Consider the following 20,155-nt stretch of genomic DNA (forward strand, 5'->3'; position numbering starts at 1 on the left):
AATGAACGCCATCTTTACAACAACATGAAAAAGAGGTGGGCAAACCAGACTGACAAATGAGACCAGTCTGGAACTGCAAAACACACTGCGGCTTCCAGCCTTAGGCTTTTCAGCAGCAGAAGCTCTCCAGTGCTCTTCTTTGACACCGCGCCAGTCCCATGCGCTCGACAAGCTTCTGTTGCTATGACGACGGGCCCTACCTTTCTTGAACTCCTCCAGCATGGCGTCCAGCTTGGTGTCGTGGAAGACGAAGTGGACCGGGTGGTTGTAGAACTTGGTGATGGTCTTCAGCGTGGTGCAGTCGTCTGGGTCCACGAAGGCCAGGTCCTTGACGTACAGGATGTCCACGATGTTGGAGCGCTCGTCCTCGAACACCGGGATGCGGGTGTAGCCGCTCTCCATGATCTCGGACATGGTGTTGAAGTCCAGCACGGCGTCGCTGTGGATCATGAAGCAGTTGCTCAGGGGGGTCATGACGTCCTCCACGGTTTTGGTCCGCAGCTCCAGCGCCCCCTGGATCATGTTGAGCTCCTCTTTCACCAGGTCGTTGTAGGGCTCCGTCACCTTGAGCATCCCCACCAGCTTCTCCCGGTTGTAGACGGTGCCGATCTCCTGGCCCAGCACGCAGTCCAGCAGCTTGCTGATGGGGTAGGACATGGGCAAGGTGAGCAGCATGAAGAACTTGGTCAGCACGATGGTGTTGGCGCCCACGGCCAGGCCGTGGCGAGAGCACAGCGCCTGGGGCATGATCTCCCCGAAGATGACGATGCCGATGGTGGAGGCCACCACCGCAGCCAGGCCAGAGCCAATCAGGTCGTCCAGCAGGATGGTCAAGGTCGTGTTGACGAGCACGTTGCCCAGCAGGAGCGAGCACAGAAGGTAGTTGCCCTTCCTGCGGATGGGCTCGATCTTGCGGGCGTACTTCTTCTCCTTCTCCGTACCGCAGCTCTGCACGATGCGGAGCTCCATGGGATCTAAAGCCATCAGCCCCAGGTTCAGTCCGCTGAACATGCCGGACAGTAACAGCAGCAGGGCGATCAATATGATCTGCAGCCAGAGCGGGAGCAGCGACGACTTCTCCTCCACCACCTTCAGCTTGCCATCGTTCTCCCCGAACAGGTCCCACTCGCCTTCCGGGCTGCGTTTCACGCACAAGCTGTACTCCTTGGACTCTTCGCTCTTGCGGAGCGTCTTGATGGCTAATTTGAGCACCCCGGAGGTGCCCTGGCTGCTGACGTTCATGAAATTATTGATCGCGATGTCTTTGGTGAAATCGGCGCAAGTCCTGTTAAAAGAGTGGCTAAAGGCATTGTTTTCGCCCTCTCCCACTCCGTCTCCGTGTTCCGTAAACCTGATCTGTGACCAGGTGCCCGAGTTTAGCTGCAGCCCGTAAAACCTGAGCTGGACCTCACTGCCCTCTGTTACCTGGATGATTCCCTCGTTGGTGGTCGTGGCCGACTTGTTGCTCCACACCAGCCGCATGCCCAAGATCTGGCTGTTACTGACCTCTGCGGCTGCTGCCTCCATTCGTCCGGCTGTTGAGCTCCATAGAAAAACGATCAAAGTTAGAATATACCCCTGCCCACTCCAGTCTGTCGCCATGTTTGTTTCACTCTCCGCAAGCTGGGAGCTGACGTCACCTACTCATTTCTTAAAACCCGCCTCTTCATTATCCTAACCCCGCCTTCTGTACCGCCCACATGTGACGTTAGGGCCGCCTTCTAAATCATCACTTTCTTTTTAAGGAAGAGCAGTGCACTTGTTAAGATGGAAGGAAATATTTTTATTTAATTGGAGTCGTTATTGTGCATAGTATATCCTGAAAGCAGTTCCTTTAACTATCCTTTAAGACTGTTTTAACTGACATAGATGCACATACCGATTGCATAACTGACGTATATGTGATATTTAGCAATTCAACATTTCAAGTGTTCCAGTAAGAGTAAGAGTCTTTTAATTAATAATAAGAAATTTAGGAAATTATACTATTTTTTTCACTGTAATTATAAAATACAAATATACCGTTTACTACTTCAGACGGAATAAGTATGCACTCCATATATAGTTTATATATTAGCTACAGAACATCGAATCTTAATGAGGTTCACCATTTTGACAGTAATGTTAAAATAATATCCTCATAAAAATAAAAAGGGCGTTTTTACTTTTTTTTTTTCAGTGATTATATCCGATTGAACCGCAGTGCTACTGAACTTGCTGGTAAACATTACATCATCATAGTCCGGGTGGCCCCTGATTGGGTGATAATGACATCACGCAGCCTCAGCCTCCACACTTTTAAAGAATGAAATCCAGCAAAGCTAAATGAAGGGTGCTGTGGGGGTGGGGGTACCGGAAGAATGACTTGTAATCCAAACATTTTTACTACAAATGAGGATGAAATCATGCGTTTATTTACTTTATTACAATAATTATTATGAATACCTTCAATCTCTCAAGAACTAAAAAATAAAAACTCTTTAATTCATTCTTAAAACAAACGTTGTGATGAAATGGACTGTAAACTGAACAAAAATGCTTTTTTATTGAACAGCTCAGAATAATTCTCAGTACACAGAATTATTCCCGACACAATTATTTTAGCATTTATCATGACTTTTCCAAGTAGATAAGGAGAACCTCTTAACAAATCCCACCTGCTGTACATGCGAATGTGGAAGTTGTGATTGGAATTGACTAAGCCCGCAAAAAATCCTCTTTCTTAACATAATATAGTTAAAATACTGAGGACTATCATAAATCGTTAACATAGTGTTTTCCTGTCGATGCCACCTCGATATCAAAGGGGATTTGTAGATTGATATATGTGTATAAATGACCGATAAAGGCCAATAAAATAGAATACTAGAGTAACAAACAACTTGTACAAACACTATCAGAGCCAAGCAAAGATTACTCATATACTATAATTATAGCAAACAATAGAAGAGCACAAGTACAGGGTTGTAGGATTTTTTGGGATTATGAATAAGCGTTAAATTGTAGTGGGAAGGTTTTGGAGAAGCGTGTTATTGGCTGTATTGTGAGTGAAAGAGCGCACGGGGAGGACCGAGAAAGAAACAACAGCCAATATAAGGTAAAGGGCAAAATGATGAGAACAGATCACGTTCCCTGTCGGCGACGCCAGAGGCGGGAAACAAAACTAAAAAGCCTAACTGCGGCCTTACAGTATATGCCATGTGACACAGTGCAAAACAGCTGAGCGCTCGACAGCCTCTCAGTTAGCAGTTTCCAGGAAATGAGTTTTCTGTCTGAATAGGGCTTTGTGGCTAGGCTGTGATCGGGCGTTATAAACACTATGTCATATTTAGCGGACATGATTTCATTCTCCTATGTTTCAGGTCTGTGTTCGTGAGCCACATGAGTCAGCCTCAAGATGCATTAGATTTCGAAATGAATTCCCGGGCTTGCTTGAGTTCAGCCGCTGTTACAATTTTGGCTTCGTAAACCGTTTTAAAAACAAACTTTCGACGGCCTTTCATATGCAAAGTTTGGAAAATCATCAGACTGCGGATTCTTTGACCCTTTGCTCTAAAAAAACAAACAAATATCAAACATCAAACTATTAATTATAAGCTGAAAATGTAGAAACTTAAATAATTTCATTGCAATTTGTCCATCAAATCCCTTGCTAAATATGAACGTCAGGCTTCCAAGCGAAATATTAGTCTTCAGAAAAAGAAATTGCTGCTCTTTGAGAGGAAGCAAGGCGTCACACCCAGGTCCTGCCCCGCGACAGACCAGTCCCTGCTCGGGTGAGCGCACCGGGCTTCTTGGAAAACTGCTTTTAAGGTTTTAAGGTTTCCACCTCAAAAGTCCAGGATGAGTTCAGTAAGGAAAAAACATCCAAACGCACATCCGCTGTGCTTGAGGTTCTGGAAAATAATTCCGTTCGACTATCTGCACTTTAAGTATCATAGGAAACCTCGTTATTTAATAATACCTTTCAGGTAGATAATAAAAACATACACATAGCAAAACTTTTAAGCATATGTAGCTACAGTTCATTAAAAAAATCTTTCCTATTCTCGGTTTCGATTTCTTGTGCTATCCGACATACTTCTACGAAATGTGATTTTGTAACAACGACGATTTTGCCTTTTGAAACTTGAAAGAAACAAGTAACGCTCAAGTAGAAGGTATATGGCCTGTGGCAAAGAAAAACTTTTTTAAGTGTTCAGATTGGTTTTTTAACGTTACACTATTAGACAAACACTTTCAACATCTTACTATTCACCCTCCTAACGGAATCAGTTACCAAGGCAACTGCTTCCGGGAGTGGGCGGGATGTTTGGAGTCTCTTTAATTGATAATAACATTTACCAATAGAATCCAAAAAGTCTCACAAGTGGGCGGGTATTAGCCCCTGAACCAATCATATTTCGTTTCCAACGAACTGTCATTATTCAGCGGGGGCGGGGCACAGGTAGAGTTAGACTCGTGAATGGCAGTTCAGGGCAGCGAATAGTTGAAGACAACACATCCTACCAGCTACTGAGAGGCGAGGTAGGTGGGGAAAGGCGTGTCATGGAGGGAGGGGGAGGAGCAAAATGGCCGCTGCCATGAACGGGAAGGTTCTAGCTGGGGCTCGCAAGGGAATTTTTTATTTCATTTCATTTCACAGTATGATCAAAAAGATCCCGTTCGCAGTTGTCTTCATCCTGCTCACGGCAAGCCCGTGCTGGGGTGACGAAGGACACGAGGTGGAAGAGTTCCTGAAAAGGGAGCATTCGCTGATCAAGCCGTACCAAGGTAAGATCCATTACGGTACAGATGAACGGGGAGGGTGAGAGCGGATCGATCATAGCGGGAGAGAGAAAAGACTCTCCCTGCAAATCAAATGACAGCGCTGAAATCTCCAGCTGCCTTCGCTTTCTGACACTGGCTTGGCGGATCGGATCGACTCGACGTGAAGTGCACTAAAATATCCGCCAACACAGTCACGTTATCTTCAGTAGCTAGTGTTTTCGACAGGCTTGTCAAACCATGGCAACGCTAAATATGAAGTCAACCCGAGCACTGAAAACACGCGTTTAAAACAGCGTGGCTTTATTGATGCATGCACCTGACTCCTAGCCTCCTAGCCCTGCACGTCGTGACTCGCCTGGCTTGGATTGCGTAATGCAAGAAGTAAAGGCGACCTGACCAGACCAGTGCTGTTGTGTTGCGAAATCTGACGCGAGGTAGTCATCCAGTCACAGCCATTTCAGGAATTATGTTCTGGGGGAACACAGGTGAACGATGTAGGCGAGAGAGCGAGTAAGGAGGAGGCCTTGCCATAATCTCACATGAAAGTTGCCGCCGGTACACAGGTCAGCCCGACCTGACAAGGCGGTTCAGCAAGTTGAATTGAGCAACCGCGATGCAGGCTGCTTTGGTTTCTGGAGTGTGTAACCCTAACCCTGATCACACGAGTACGTGATTTTGGTTCCTTTACCTTGGCGGAGAAACCGAATGGAAGTGTTTTTTTTCCTGGTCTGATTCTGTGTTTTGCAGTATGCATAACCGTGTTTTTAAACCAGCCTGCAAGTTCTATTCACAATTAAAACTGTAAAAAAGGTAGAAGTGTAAACCACTTTAATTCATCCCTAAATAATATTACGGAGCAATTTTTATATTGGTTAACCGATACAGTATGAGATCTTACGCAGATATATAGCTAAATAAATTGGCTTCATTACTCTGGCGCACTTTGGCTGCTGTTGCATCATGGTAGTGGTCGGGGGAGTCCCCATTACCTGTAAAGCGCTATGTAAGTGTAAGGAAAACAGTCACACCATGGGAAAACGTTCAAAGTAATATAGCTCCCCCTAGTGGTTGGAATACGAACTGGTGTTTTCGCTTCAAAGTGCTTTCAGTTTGTCTTCAATGTGTCACCTGAAAAAGGTTCCACAGCCAGAAACATTGTGTTTCTTTTCTTTAACCTTTCAGCACGCAATGAACCCTTACCCGTTCCTTACATTTACAATGGGAAGGAAATTACGAATCCCCTCATGTTGATCGCAGTGCCCCATAATCCCAAGAATAACGATAAGTTCCCCGTTCCAAATAAATCTTGTTTGTCAGTATCAAACTGTCCTGTCAGATGTAATGTACCGTCGAGTTCTAGAAAAAGAAAGGAAGCAGTTGTCCGGCCACACTGACCTCTCAAATCCACAGACCTTAAACATTTTAATGGCTGCTCAGTCAGTCAATCTCATTTACTAACACACAGAATCTGGAGGTAATATAGGGGATATATACATACAGCACAGGCATCTGATAAAGTTGTTTTGCCTCTTACTTGTGGCAACATGGAGAACCACAATCCAGCAAGTATTGTAGGTCCCCCCTTAACGCCCAGTTTCTGACCTCTGGGCTTTCGTGACTGAGGTCACATGCTCTCTTGAACAGCGGCTGTAAGTCAGAGGGCACTCGATCAGCCTGGCATGCTTGACCGCTGTGCCTCCTGTGCTGGACGCTGGCTGCGGTGGCACCTTGCCGTGCAGTAGCCACAGCCACGCCCTGTCCCTGCCAGGCTGCAGGCTGACCCCGTGTCCTGTGTGTGTCCAGGCGTGGGCTCGGCCAGCTCCTCGCACTGGGACCTGCTGGGGAACACCATGGTGACCACCGACTACGTGCGCCTCACGCCGGACATGCAGAGCAAGCAGGGGGCCGTGTGGAACCGGGTCGTAAGTAACGCCGTCGGGGCCCGGCGCGGCCCGAAACGCCTCGTGCAGCATGCGCCGAGGTCCCGCCTGTCGCCAGCGTGAGACAGCTGGCTGGGTCTTTGTGGGTTTAGCCTCAGCTGGTACAGAAATAGGGCTTTAAATCCCTCACGTTCCCCAAAACTGGCCTGTGTTCACTTTTGCACAACAACAGATGGGCTCACGCAAGTGTGCTGCAAGACGCGTGTGTCTGGAGCCTCACAGGGGAGTTGACTGAGCAGCGGGAAGGGAAAAGAGAACTCGCCCTGCAAAAGCACCAGCTGATGGGAGACAGAAAAATAAAGAATGAAGCTTTTAAAAAAGGCATTCTTGTGACATCACTGCTCACAGCTGCTGAATGATAAACCTCTCACAGTCTCTGGTCTTCTCACACTGGGTACTGTTCATCCGTTACTGTGAGAAGAACAGTCACCACAGCACTGAGTGCAGCAACCTCACAGCCCTCTCTCAGCACAGCCCTCTCTCGGCACAGCCCTCTCTCAGCACAGCAACTTCACAGCCCTCTCTCAGCACAGCAACCTCACAGCCCTCTCTCAGCACAGCAACTTCACAGCCCTCTCTCAGCACAGCATCCTCACAGCCCTCTCTCAGCACAGCATCCTCACAGCCCTCTCTCAGCACAGCAACCTCACAGCCCTCTCTCAGCACAGCAACCTCACAGCCCTCTCTCAGCACAGCATCCTCACAGCCCTCTCTCGGCACAGCATCCTCACAGCCCTCTCTCAGCACAGCAACCTCATAGCCCTCTCTCAGCACAGCCCTCTCTCAGCACAGCATCCTCACAGCCCTCTCTCAGCACAGCAACCTCACAGCCCTCTCTCAGCACAGCCCTCTCTCAGCACAGCCCTCTCTCAGCACAGCCCTCTCTCAGCACAGCATCCTCACAGCCCTCTCTCAGCACAGCAACCTCACAGCCCTCTCTCGGCACAGCCCTCTCTCGGCACAGCCCTCTCTCGGCACAGCAACCTCACAGCACAGCCCTCTCTCAGCGCAGCAACCTCACAGCCCTCTCTCGGCGCAGCATCCTCACAGCCCTCTCTCGGCACAGCATCCTCACAGCCCTCTCTCGGCACAGCATCCTCACAGCCCTCTCTCGGCACAGCATCCTCACAGCCCTCTCTCAACACAGCATCCTCACAGCCCTCTCTCAGCACAGCATCCTCACAGCCCTCTCTCAGCACAGCAACCTCACAGCCCTCTCTCAGCACAGCCCTCTCTCAGCACAGCATCCTCACAGCCCTCTCTCAGTGCAGCATCCTCACAGCCCTCTCTCAGCACAGCAACCTCACAGCCCTCTCTCAGCACAGCCCTCTCTCGGCACAGCCCTCTCTCAGCACAGCATCCTCACAGCCCTCTCTCGGCGCAGCATCCTCACAGCCCTCTCTCGGCACAGCCCTCTCTCGGCGCAGCAACCTCACAGCCCTCTCTCGGCGCAGCAACCTCACAGCCCTCTCTCGGCGCAGCAATCTCACAGCCCTCTCTCGGCGCAGCAATCTCACAGCCCTCTCTCGGCACAGCATCCTCACAGCCCTCTCTCAGCACAGCATCCTCACAGCCCTCTCTCAACACAGCATCCTCACAGCCCTCTCTCAGCACAGCCCTCTCTCAGCACAGCAACCTCACAGCCCTCTCTCAGCACAGCAACCTCACAGCACAGCCCTCTCTCAGCGCAGCATCCTCACAGCCCTCTCTCAGCACAGCATCCTCACAGCCCTCTCTCAGCACAGCAACCTCACAGCCCTCTCTCAGCACAGCATCCTCACAGCCCTCTCTCGGCACAGCATCCTCACAGCCCTCTCTCGGCACAGCATCCTCACAGCCCTCTCTCGGCGCAGCATCCTCACAGCCCTCTCTCGGCGCAGCATCCTCACAGCCCTCTCTCAGCGCAGCAACCTCACAGCCCTCTCTCAGCGCAGCAACCTCACAGCCCTCTCTCGGCGCAGCATCCTCACAGCCCTCTCTCGGCGCAGCATCCTCACAGCCCTCTCTCGGCGCAGCAACCTCAAAGCCCTCTCTCGGCACAGCATCCTCACAGCCCTCTCTCGGCACAGCATCCTCACAGCCCTCTCTCGGCACAGCATCCTCACAGCCCTCTCTCGGCACAGCATCCTCACAGCCCTCTCTCAGCACAGCATCCTCACAGCCCTCTCTCAGCACAGCCTCCGCACAGCCTCCTCACAGCCCTCTCTCAGCACAGCCCTCTCTCAGCGCAGCATCCTCACAGCCCTCTCTCAGCACAGCATCCTCACAGCCCTCTCTCGGCACAGCAACCTCACAGCCCTCTCTCAGCACAGCATCCTCACAGCCCTCTCTCAGCACAGCATCCTCACAGCCCTCTCTCAGCACAGCATCCTCACAGCCCTCTCTCAGCACAGCAACCTCACTGCCCTCTCTCAGTGCAGCAACCTCACAGCGCAGCCCTCTCTCAGTGCAGCAACCTCACAGCGCAGCCCTCTCTCAGTGCAGCAACCTCACAGCACAGCCCTCTCTCAGCACAGCCCTCTCTCAGCACAGCAACCTCACAGCCCTCTCTGAGCACAGAACATGGTTCACCTCATCTGCACTGTGAAGGGTCTCGACAGTTCTCCGGCACTCACAGAGTACCCACCAGCAGCAGCCAGCTGTGTCAGGACACGTGCAGGGAATCACTGGTTTAACTGTTTTTAAAAAAGCATGACTCTGGAGCTCTGTAACATTCTGAGGAAGGACCAGTGTCTGTTACCCTGTCTGTTAGACGTCAGGCTGTCCCTGCATGTGTCTGTCCACCTGTAGCCCTGTTACCTGCGCGACTGGGAGCTGCAGGTGCACTTCAAGATCCATGGCCAGGGGAAGAAGAACCTGAACGGGGATGGGCTGGCGGTGTGGTTCACCAAGGAGCGCATGCAGACAGGTACAGCGCTGCCATCTTCAGGCCAGCAGTACCACTGTCAGGAGGCCCATCTAGCGCACCTGGAACTCACTATTTTCAGAGCAAGACATAAGGAGTCCAGTGGCAGGGCAGTGAGAATAGTTTGTTTTATTTTTGTTTTTATTGTGAGCCTGTTTTACTTTCTTGTCTACTGTCTACTGTCTGTGTGGAAGCATTAAAGAGATCTGGATGTGAAAACGTGCAGGGAATTGAATTGAGTGAGAGATCTTGTGCAGTCTGCTGTGTATGCACACGTGGGAGATAACTTTCCCAGGGAATAAGATGGCGTTATTATTCTCCAGTGAAAGCCAGCTCTGGACTGCGTGTGGAGACAGCTCTGATGACATGGCTCAGAGCAGTCTTGTAACCCCGGTCTACCTGTATCTCTGTATGTACGTATGTGTGTCATTGTAGGGCCTGTTTTTGGCAATATGGACCGTTTTACTGGGCTGGGAGTGTTTGTGGACACATATCCCAATGAGGAGAAGCACCAGGAGGTACAGTACCAGTCACTGTGACACTATTATAGCAGACCAGCAAACGCACCAGGGCTGGCTGTCCTTCACCCAACCAGGGCTCCAGTGGGGCAACACCTGGGCCATTCACTATGCTGGAAACATGCTCTCTGAATCTCTGTTTTTTTAATAACAGTCGGAGAGCCGATAGCTATTCTCAAATAGTGCGCTTCTAAGGCTAAACAACAAACGCATTAGGGGGAAAATTTCATTTTTCTGTAATTTATCCATCAGCAGCACGTGGTAGGAAGATCTTACTCATTGGTCTTGCATATGGGCTTATCAAGGAATAAGTGCTGCTCAGTTCACTGTAAGATGTTTACTCATTTTAGGTTGATCTGAGGCATATGCATAGTGTTAAAAGGCACTCGTCTTACATCAATGAGAGTTCCTTCACTGCACTGTCTTTTTGAAACCCCCCTCTTCAACATCATTTAAAGGGGAAATTCGTTCATCATATCTCATGAAGGGAGGAATTAAGATGCTGGATCTCATCCACAGCACTAGTTATTAAAATTGTGAGGCTGGGAGATTACCTTCCTTTAGACTACGTCTCATGTTCTGTGCATTGACGTCTGTCTGGGGAAGGAGTGCAGTCCAGTCGATAAAAACAGAGATCAGATATCTTCTGCCACAGTTTTAAAAATGTATTGTGACAGCTATAAATTGTCTTGTTACTTTCTGGCCCTTTTTTTAAGGTCTGTTTTTCAGAAGTGCAGAAAATGCCCTATAAAGGAACAGCCTTTTTATCTTACAGGTCTGTGTTAAAACAATGAATGCAGAACTTATTCTTTATTTTAAGAAAATAAATAATTAAGCGCTCCTGAATGGCTCAGCCAATAAAGACACTTTTATTAGTGCAATGGTTCTGGTGTTGCGGGTTCGAGCCTGGGTTGTGTCTTCAGCCAGCTGTGACCAGGATTCCTCAAACAGCAGTAGCAATAGCTGAGGGCAGGGAGGGATCAATTGATCAGGGCTCTCCCAGCTATCGGCAACACAGCGCTCCCTGTGTGGAGAGGGACGTGCCTCTCCTCCACCCATTGTCACTGAGCTTCTGATACCCTGTGACCCCCTAGGGTGCAAAAGGAGGTGGGGACGTTAGGGGTGTCTCCCCCGTGTGCCGCCACGGGTTTCATAGCCACAAGCCAAGATGTAAGCGGCATGTTTTTCACTGTTAAAAACAGAATCAACAACTGCATGCTGGTCTTGAATCAGAGCAAAAAGCATCTTCATAATGTAGCACTGTGAAGCAGATTCAATGTTTCCTCACTGCGTGCGAGCTGAGGGTGGGGGGTGTTTGAGGGTTGTACGTATGTTGTGAGCATGTGTTAATACTGTGTAACTGGGCGGCATTGCGAACATGAATAAGGAGAGAGAGGAATATGTGCTGTGGAGAAATCTGGCTCAGTGTCGAGTGTTTAAAGGGCCTGTCTTGTTATGTGCCCCTTGCCTTTTTGCGCCAATCGCCACGGAGACAGGCACAGAAGAAGAGGTACACCCCCCGCACACAGGTACCCTTAAACTACACAGACCCCAGCACCTATCTGCTGAGAGCATGCACCCCTACCATTCCTCTCATGACCACTGTAGTGCCTGTTTGAGCATCTCTGCAGCTCGCCTGACCTCTTCGGTGGCCTGCGTGAATTTTCCGGCCGATGTTGCTTTCGTTGTGGTGTCTTTCTTTTTGGATAGTTGAGTGTTTTCTACTCTGCATTTATTTAGCATTCTGTTCTTCACTTTGGCAAGCAAATCCAGTCTGCTGAGGCACATGGCTCTGACGTGCTCTTACTCGGACCATTGTCGAATACCCACAATCCAGTGCGCTGCCGAATACCCACAATCCAGCGCGCTGCCGCTCCTGAGCTCTGTTTGGCCAATGACAAGAATGCTCTCAGATCGGCTTTCTTGCCTTCTCTCTAGTTGCTCAGCCATTGCCAAAAGATTTGCATTGCTGGAGAACAGCCCACTCTGCGTAATTGTACTAAGAGCGACCTTAAACACTGCAGTGATGCAAAACGCCTGGCCATGGTTGTAGTCGGCATGCTGTGGGGTGGTTGTGCGGAAAGCCGTTGACCGCGTTCGTCATTCACTACAACAGCGCCCTTCCTCTTCTCTCTCCCCGTCCCAGCGAATCTTCCCGTACGTGTCCGCGATGGTAGGGAACGGGACCCTGAGCTACGACCACGAGCGGGACGGCCGCCCCACGGAGCTGGGAGGGTGTACCGCGCTGGTCCGGAACCTCAACCACGACACCTTCCTGGTGGTGCGCTACGTCCGGCGCAGGCTGACGGTGAGCCGTCCCGACCTCGCTCCCGGGGAAAAACCGCGCGGAACACGTAGTCCCGCTGGCAGCCTGCGTCTCTGAAGGAGCAGGCGCAGCCTTGGGACGCTCGGCATGTTTCACGCGCTGGAGACAAAGACACAGTTCTGGTGTCCGGCGGTCAGACATGTACAAAAGAGAGCAGGCCTTTCTGGCCAGAATTAGGAAGTAGTTAGTTGGTAGTTAGGTAGTTGGAGATCCTTGGCTACTAACTAGCGCAGACCGATTAGCTGCCTGCGACTGAAGAAGAGCGATGGGCTAAAGGGTTTCCTCTGATCTGGAAATCAGTCCATACCCAGTTGCCTGGTAGGTTTTGACCGCTCAGTCATTAAAAATGCTAGGGCAGTCTTCACAAGGGTAAGTGTGTTACCCTGGTCTCCTGGCTAAATGCTACATTCTGCTTTAATGTAATTGGAGAAGTGATTTCTCCCTTCTGTTGTGCGGTGGGTCTGCTGTGTGTCACCCAGGTGGGGCCAGTACTGCTTGTGGTGGATGAAGTGGGTCCCCCCCTAAACGTGCTGAAACATACTGTGTCAATGCCATTGATTCACATTACCTGTGGCACGTGGAGCCTTTGAGTCTTTCTCTTGATTCCTAACCCTCTGCCTCTTTCAGACTCCCTCCTGTGTGGTGTCTCTGTTCCCCGTCCCCTTTCTCTTTCACTGTGTCCCCCTGTCCCCTTTCTCACTGTGTCCCTCCGTCCCCTTTCTCTCTCACTGTGTCCCTCCGTCCCCTTTCTCTCTCACTGTGTCCCCCTGTCCCCTTTCTCTCTCACTGTGTCCCCCCCGTCCCCTTTCTCTCTCACTGTGTCCCCCCCGTCCCCTTTCTCTCTCACTGTGTCCCTCCGTCCCCTTTCTCTCTCACTGTGTCCCTCCGTCCCCTTTCTCTCTCACTGTGTCCCTCCGTCCCCTTTCTCTCTCACTGTGTCCCCCTGTCCCCTTTCTCTCTCACTGTGTCCCCCCCGTCCCCTTTCTCTCTCACTGTGTCCCCCTGTCCCCTTTCTCTCTCACTGTGTCCCTCCGTCCCCTTTCTCTCTCACTGTGTCCCCCTGTCCCCTTTCTCTCTCACTGTGTCCCCCCCGTCCCCTTTCTCTCTCACTGTGTCCCTCTGTCACCCCTCTCTCCCTCACTGTGTCCCTTTGTCCCCTCTCTCTCCCTCACTGTGTCCCTTTGTCCCCTCTCTCTCTCTCACTGTGTCCCTCTGTCCCCTCTCTCTCACTGTGTCCCCCTGTCCCCCCAGGTCATGATTGACATTGATGGGAAACAGGAGTGGCGGGATTGTCTAGACATCCCGGGAGTGCGCCTGCCACAGGGATACTTCATCGGAGCGTCCGCCATCACCGGGGACCTGTCAGGTACAGAGCTCCAGCTGTAGGACACGGGGCAGGACCAGGGGAGTGTGTCTGTCCTTCAGGCACCCTTGCACACCTGCACAGAGAGCAGGACACTCCTCTACGATTCTGCTTTATACCCTGTTTAAATGCAAAAACATTCAAACATTCAAAGTGGTTGAATTGAAAGCAGTAATAGACAATAAGCTGGTATAACAATTCTTCTTGACATGTCAAATTGCACTCTCAATCACAGTCTTCTGTGAGAATGGAAACACTTCCTCAAGGGGGCACTTTTCCACTGGCATTATTGTAAGGAATATAAACCATGCTGGAATGCTGCTGGGAATTCTATTAAGGAGAAATCTTAGCACTCATTCAGCAATAGCATTCACTTGTTTACAGTCTTGTTAATAATATAATGGCCGATGGTCAGTCTGTAGAGGTTTTGGAGAGTTTTAAATATCTGGGAACACATATTGACCAGAGGCGGAGTTACCCAGAGAATATATACAACATTTTTAAGAAAGCAAATCGGAGGCTGTTTTTAATTCAAAGGCTAAAGAACTTTAATGTCAGTCAAAGTGTCCTGGAGACGGAATATAAAAGCCTTGTTGAGAGCATCCTGGCATTTAACATGACAGTTAGGTGTGGAAACCAGGGGTTGAAAAACAAAACCAAACTGTCCAGGATTGTGAAAATGGCAGGACAAAATCATTAGGAATCAGCAGGTCCAGCTCAGCAATTTATATCGTAATACAGTTCTGAGAATGGCAAGGAACATCCCACCTGATTCCACACAGCCACTCCACTCTCAATTCATAATACTCCCATCAGGGAGATGGTATAGGGTACCAAATACAAATACAAACATTTATAGGGAGTCCTTTGTCCCCTCTGCAATAAAACTACTCAGTGCATGTATGTAACTGTAGTGCCCCCATTACCTATTTATTTATCCGTTTATTCATGTATCACATACTGTTGTTGTGCTTTTATGTGATTCGTGTGTTTTGCTTGTGTGTTTTGTACTCATATGGGCGAAGCCAAAGACAGATTTGGACAGTAGTGGACAACAAAGGATCTATGTAATCTATGTAGGCACTGCTGCCCCCTGACTGGGAGAGAAGATGCCCAGCTCCCTGCAAGTGACCAGCTGCTGAGTTATAAGAATAGATCCTGGCCATGGAAGAGTACTGGCACGCTAATTTTAGACTATTATTTCCAGTGAAGGCCACAGCCACCTTGGAGCACATTTATATCCACGCTGCTGCCTGTTAAAAATACTCCAGCGCTGTGAGCCGTCCTGCTGGGAAAAAGCAGCCCGTTTCTCGCTGGAGTGGACCACTGGGGTGTCACCTCTCAGCATGCCGCCCCTTCTCCGTCTCTCCTGTCCCTGTTCTTCCCACAATGCATTGCTTCCTCCAAACACAGATACCGCCATCTCTGTTCCTCTAAAGCTACGACCACAGGTTCTGCGTCACCCTGGTAGATAACGCAGAATTATGCCAAATGCCCGAGAGCACTGGTGGAACGTCCTGCCCTGACCTCTCTCTCTCTGTCACTGTAGATAACCATGACCTGATCTCCCTGAAGCTGTACCAGCTGACCGTGCTGAGGACAGCTGAGGAGGAAGAGGAGGAGGAGGAAGTCACCTTCCCCAGCGTGGACAACATGTCCCTCCTCAAGGGTGAGGCTCGTGCTCAAACATCAACACTGCACTCTTCTGCTCTGCATGCACCTGCCAGCTTGAGACATGCTCATCGCAGTTACTTCAGATCGCCTACTCCACAGCCTGTTGTTTGAAGCTCCTGGGGTTCACCGAAAGATACATTCAGAGCTGATTATGGTGATTTGGGGGTATTAGATAATTAAATGTCCAATTCAGGTATTCCTGCTGGCAGTACTTCCCAGTCCTGTTGCTGGTGACCCCCTGACCGGTTGGCTTTAGTTCCAGCTAAGCCTTCAGCTACACAATCAGACACTTCATTGACTTACACTGTAACAATAAGACTAATCTGAGCTGTTTGTTCCCAGCTCATAAACATGTCCGTGCTTTAACCACTGTATTTTATACGTGAAATAAAATCCCAGACTAAAACAAAATGCAAATATTCCAGTGAAGCAGGTCAAGTTCTTAGGTCAAGTGAGGTTTCAGATATCTAATGAAGGTGGGGTGGAATGAAAAGCAGCAGGTATGTGGGTCACCAGGCCCAGGCCTGGGGAACCACTGCTGTCGGTCTTTTAGCTTGCCACAGTCCTCTTCTCTGCAGATGTGAAGGAGTGGGGAAGCACCTTCCTGCTCACACAGAGCGTCCCGGGTTCCCCCTCTGGATTTGCTCCGAATTCTCTCCCTGACCTCTCCTTTCCTCTCCCATCAGCCGAGGACTTTTCCGAGCCCATGAGCGGGGTGACCCTGTTCTTCATCGTCTTCTTCAGCCTGCTGGGCTCTATCATGCTGGCCATCATCGCCGTCATCGCCTACCAGAAGTGGAAAGAGAACAGCCGCAAGCGCTTCTACTGAACGCCGAGAGAGAGAGATCCGCCCCCTCCACCACCTCCGAACTGAGCCGCCCCAGACTGCCACTAACCTGAACAGGAGCCTCGTCCATTACCGCCAAGCCGGGGAATGATGGGAGAAGATATGGGACCTTTAAGCTGACCCGCTCTCCTCTCCACAGGCAGGACCCACAGAGGCACTGGAGTGGGAGACCTCTGCCTCCCACGTGGACAATTTCTTGAATAATAGTAATAAAAGTGCATTTATTGTCCTACCTTCAAAGAAAAACAGAAAAGGGGAAGACGTCCACCCAAAACCATCCCACTTTCACACCTGCCTTCAGGTCTTGTTTCAAAGCATTTGCTGGGTAGTGGAGAGAGGATGTTTGGCTGTCTGGTTCCCTCTTGCTTCATTACATCTTTCAGCATGGGCTTCTGGAAAGCTCCCTCACTGGGTGGACAATGGCAGATTTCTCACTGCCCTGGATTACTAGAGCAGTCCATCATATTTACAAAAAAATCACATTACACCAGCAGCCTTCAGCCACAGTAACTCTACCTTCTGTTCATCAAGAACCATACTTTGTGAGTGGGGAAAACAGATCTATGTCGATATGGAATCAACTTCAGTGCAAACTTTGACATCTTTTTCTATCGGCTTAGGGGCGAATTTTAAGGGCTTCTGTTGTGTTTGTGACTGTTCTTCTATTTTCTGTGAGAGAGTGTTTCCTGTGTACTGATCCCCGCTGGAGAATAATTCTGCACTCGTGTTCTTTTTCCGGTCGTGTTCAATGGTGGTCTCCCCAGCCCTTTCATTCTTCAAGAGTATGTTTATGTGTGCATTTGTCCTTGCTGCTATAAGGTGAAGGAGGTTCGTGTTTATTGACCTTGATCGTTCTCATTCCTGTGTGCCTCGTGCTGCCTTCCGCTCTGTGGTCTAGCTGCTGCCTTGGTCATGCGTTTAAATGTCTCTGTACGGATTACTGGACCGGCCTTTTTTTTTTTATGTGTGAATTGTAAAACCCCAGTATCCATACTCTCTCTGCACTGGGAATCACAGCTTGGAAGAGCGTTTTTCTGGTTGATTCTAGTTGATTCATGTCTATAATGTAATGAACTTGGAACATAGAATCCTCTTTTGGGCGATTCAGTCAAAGAGTGAGAGCCTCACTGTCTGGACAGGCCTAACGTGGTTTGTTGAAAGTGTCAAAAGACAGTCCCACTGAATACATCTCTTTTCCTGAGCTACAGATTGGAGCAGATGGAACTACAGCATGATGTGTTAAAACACGAGTCCTGCTTTTGGAGAAACACAGCCCTGCAATTTTTGTAACAGGTTGTCCAAAGCACTGCTCTCCAAATTGTGCTGCTCTTGGGCACTGGTAACTTCGGATCTGTGCAGAAGAGTTATATTTGTCCAGCTGTGCTGTAATTGTACTACTTTTGCCCACTTCTTGTGGTCATGTGCTGCTGAAGATTTATAGACACTTATGAATCCTGCTGGACTGTTGCTCTTCAACGGGATCAAACTTGGTAACACTTTATAAGACATTAGAACAATGATTGGAGAACAGAGGTCTTTTAGAAGAATGAAGTCAGGAAGGGATTCAATGTAGTCATTAAGAGCTCAGGTGGGACAAATGAAGGACTCTCTTAACATGGCTCTTCAGGTACAGGGGAGCTGTACTGTGCCTCTCTGTTCAGTCTGCAAAAATAAGGTGCACCATGTGTTTTATACTGAGCATCGGAAAAAACAAAAGCCAGAGTTACTAAAACAGAATGCATGTCTTACACAGAAACTTGCATAAGACCACTTCAGATAACAGAACTACACACTTTGTAAGTTTTTTTTCTTTACAGAGACATTATGCATATTCTAGTTATTTAAAGACTCATTGAATTAAGTGTTCATATTTTACAGAAACACAGTTGGCTTTAATGAATATTAAAATAAGCATTCCATTCTTTTGTTTTTTAGAACACGATGCCCCATGCAACTATGAAACCAATCTTTAGCCAAGGCTGATTCCCAGCTAAAATAACTGCTAATTGCAAAATAAAGTGAGCTGCCTTTCACTGAACACCTCAGCCACTTGTCTGTCTTATCAGTCCCCAGCAGAGATTACAGATGGCGCAGTGGTTGGCATTGCTGGACCCTTGCTTTCAATTCCTGGGGTGCTGTCTGCGTGGAGTTTGCATGTTCTTTTGTCTTTCCTCTTCACAGTCATAATGCATACTGGTAGTTTACCTTATGTCTGGGAAAACTGGCACTGTTATAAGTGTGTGTGTGTGTGTCCTGTGATGGACTGGCGTCCTGTCCAGGGTGTAGTCTGCCTTGTGCCTGTTGCTTGCCAGGATAGGCTCCGGCTCCCCTACGACACTGAATTGGGTAAAGCTGTTAGAAGGTGGGTGTTTGGATGGACTGAGCCCTCATCCCTCATCCCTGATTATCAGTAACTGGAACGAAGATGGTATCTGTTTTTGTTTTATACTTTTCAACAGAAATAGTTGATCATAACCACCTACAGTTTTAAAATATTTATGATTAATAACAACAATAACAAAACATGCCAAACCCCAAAGGGCTATAAATCATTTCATTAAGTTAGGAGCCACTGGTTAGGAATTGCTTTGTAAAGGGAGGTGTCTAATTGGAAAACGAATACTGAAAAGACAGAACGCTCACTGCATGACAGTCTTTTCTGTTAGTGGGTGTCATGTAGGTCGAAGATGACATTATTCGCATTTTCTCTAAAACATATTTTGGCGGTAAAAGTGTAAACTCCAGTCTGGAGAGCTGAGACTATTTTAACCTTCAAACTCTACTTTCCAGTGAATAGGGTTTTATCCTCAACCCTGCAATAGGCCTCAGTAGCCTTTGAAGTAGCTCATGTGGAGAATCATTGCATGGCTAGATTTCATCTGTCAGTCTCCAGCTGTACGAAAGCAGAATTAGATTGACTTAGACCAGGGCTTCCCAAACTGTTGGTTTCCCTCCCAGTCTCTCAATTCCTTACCACTTCTCAATTAAATTCAAACCTTCCTTGATATTTTTATCCACTCAAAAGGTTTGATAGATTATTACTGAAATGTAATAGTTAAAAGGAACCCACTTTTAACTATTAAATGTTTAACATTAAACATTTAACAGTATTAAAATGTTAAATACTGTACATAAGAACAATGAAAGAGAGTTCGGACTGTATCGGTACCATTATGTCAATGATATTTCAACTGGAACTCAACCAGCAGTTTGTGAGAGTCCAGAGGACCTGGATTGGAAACCACAGATGCAGGCTATGAAAACTGTTTTCAGGAGAATGTTATTAAAATTGTCAATGTAGCTGAGTCATCTGCACCAGGCCAACATGTTTGCTGCACTGAGATTGTTCTGGTAGATGAAACTCATCTTCTTTGTAGTTGGTACGTGGTGCCAGCTCTGCACATAAGAGGATTCTGTGTCCTATACGATAAGCGCCCACTTTAAGGAAAGGTCTGTAACAATTGCACTGGTTTTTTCCCCTGGCTCTTACAGCCAAGTGCATAGGGAGCATACCTCTTGCACGTGCTTCAATAAAAGCTGTGAGGTTTTTAATTTGTTGGAAGACTTTTTTTTCCTCCTGCAATTGTTTGATTTTGCATTTGTGACCATATCTACGCTACATGTCACAGAAATTTGAACACTTGCCTCCTTTGATTTAAGTTATTTGGGAAGAGCAATCGTACTGGTGCCCACAGTATCTTAAAGAGCCCGAGGAGTTACTGCATTTAAACACAGTCTACAGAAGGGCCACAAATGCTCCTACATTCTTCCATATCCCTTTTGAAACAGGGGTTTTGATATAAAACATAATA

The 20,155-nt window shown here is 48.5% G+C and overlaps 3 protein-coding genes across 5 annotated transcripts in view; 2 read left to right on the forward strand and 1 right to left on the reverse strand.

Moving 5' to 3' along the window:
* Positions 1-1,637, reverse strand: part of LOC148674279 (metal transporter CNNM4-like) — a 38,212-nt gene extending 36,575 nt beyond the window's left edge. The window contains exon 1 of one of the 2 annotated variants that reach the window (XM_088624287.1): positions 201-1,637. In XM_088624287.1, coding sequence (XP_088480413.1) covers positions 201-1,602 — 1,402 coding nt within the window. In that variant the 5' untranslated portion in view covers positions 1,603-1,637. The remainder of the gene's footprint in view (positions 1-200) is intronic. The other variant, XM_088624289.1, reaches the window with a different exon arrangement.
* Positions 1,638-4,546: 2,909 nt separating this feature from the next.
* On the forward strand, positions 4,547-19,895 carry lman2la (lectin, mannose-binding 2-like a). Of its 2 annotated transcripts, XM_088624292.1 has the most exons (9): positions 4,547-4,773; positions 6,574-6,692; positions 9,501-9,618; positions 10,051-10,133; positions 11,630-11,662; positions 12,280-12,441; positions 13,711-13,825; positions 15,372-15,491; positions 16,183-19,895. In XM_088624292.1, the coding sequence occupies exons 1-9, from the start codon at positions 4,572-4,574 to the stop codon at positions 16,323-16,325; spliced, it is 1,095 nt and encodes a 364-aa protein (XP_088480418.1). In that variant the 5' UTR covers positions 4,547-4,571; the 3' UTR covers positions 16,326-19,895. The 2 variants fall into 2 exon arrangements, with proteins under 2 accessions (XP_088480418.1, XP_088480419.1); XM_088624293.1 differs by lacking the exon at positions 11,630-11,662 and having other exon boundaries at positions 4,548-4,773.
* LOC148674281 (uncharacterized) lies at positions 7,073-9,263 on the forward strand (the record flags this gene model as incomplete). Its single annotated transcript, XM_088627153.1, has 2 exons — positions 7,073-8,185; positions 8,424-9,263. Coding segments are annotated over 2 exons (1,953 nt in total), but the record flags the coding sequence as incomplete, so codon positions are not given.
* Positions 19,896-20,155: the final 260 nt, after the last annotated feature.

Source organism: Lepisosteus platostomus, chromosome 3 (assembly GCF_059453375.1).
Source record: "Lepisosteus platostomus isolate fLepPlt1 chromosome 3, fLepPlt1.hap1, whole genome shotgun sequence".
Taxonomy (NCBI): Eukaryota; Metazoa; Chordata; class Actinopteri; order Semionotiformes; family Lepisosteidae; genus Lepisosteus; species Lepisosteus platostomus.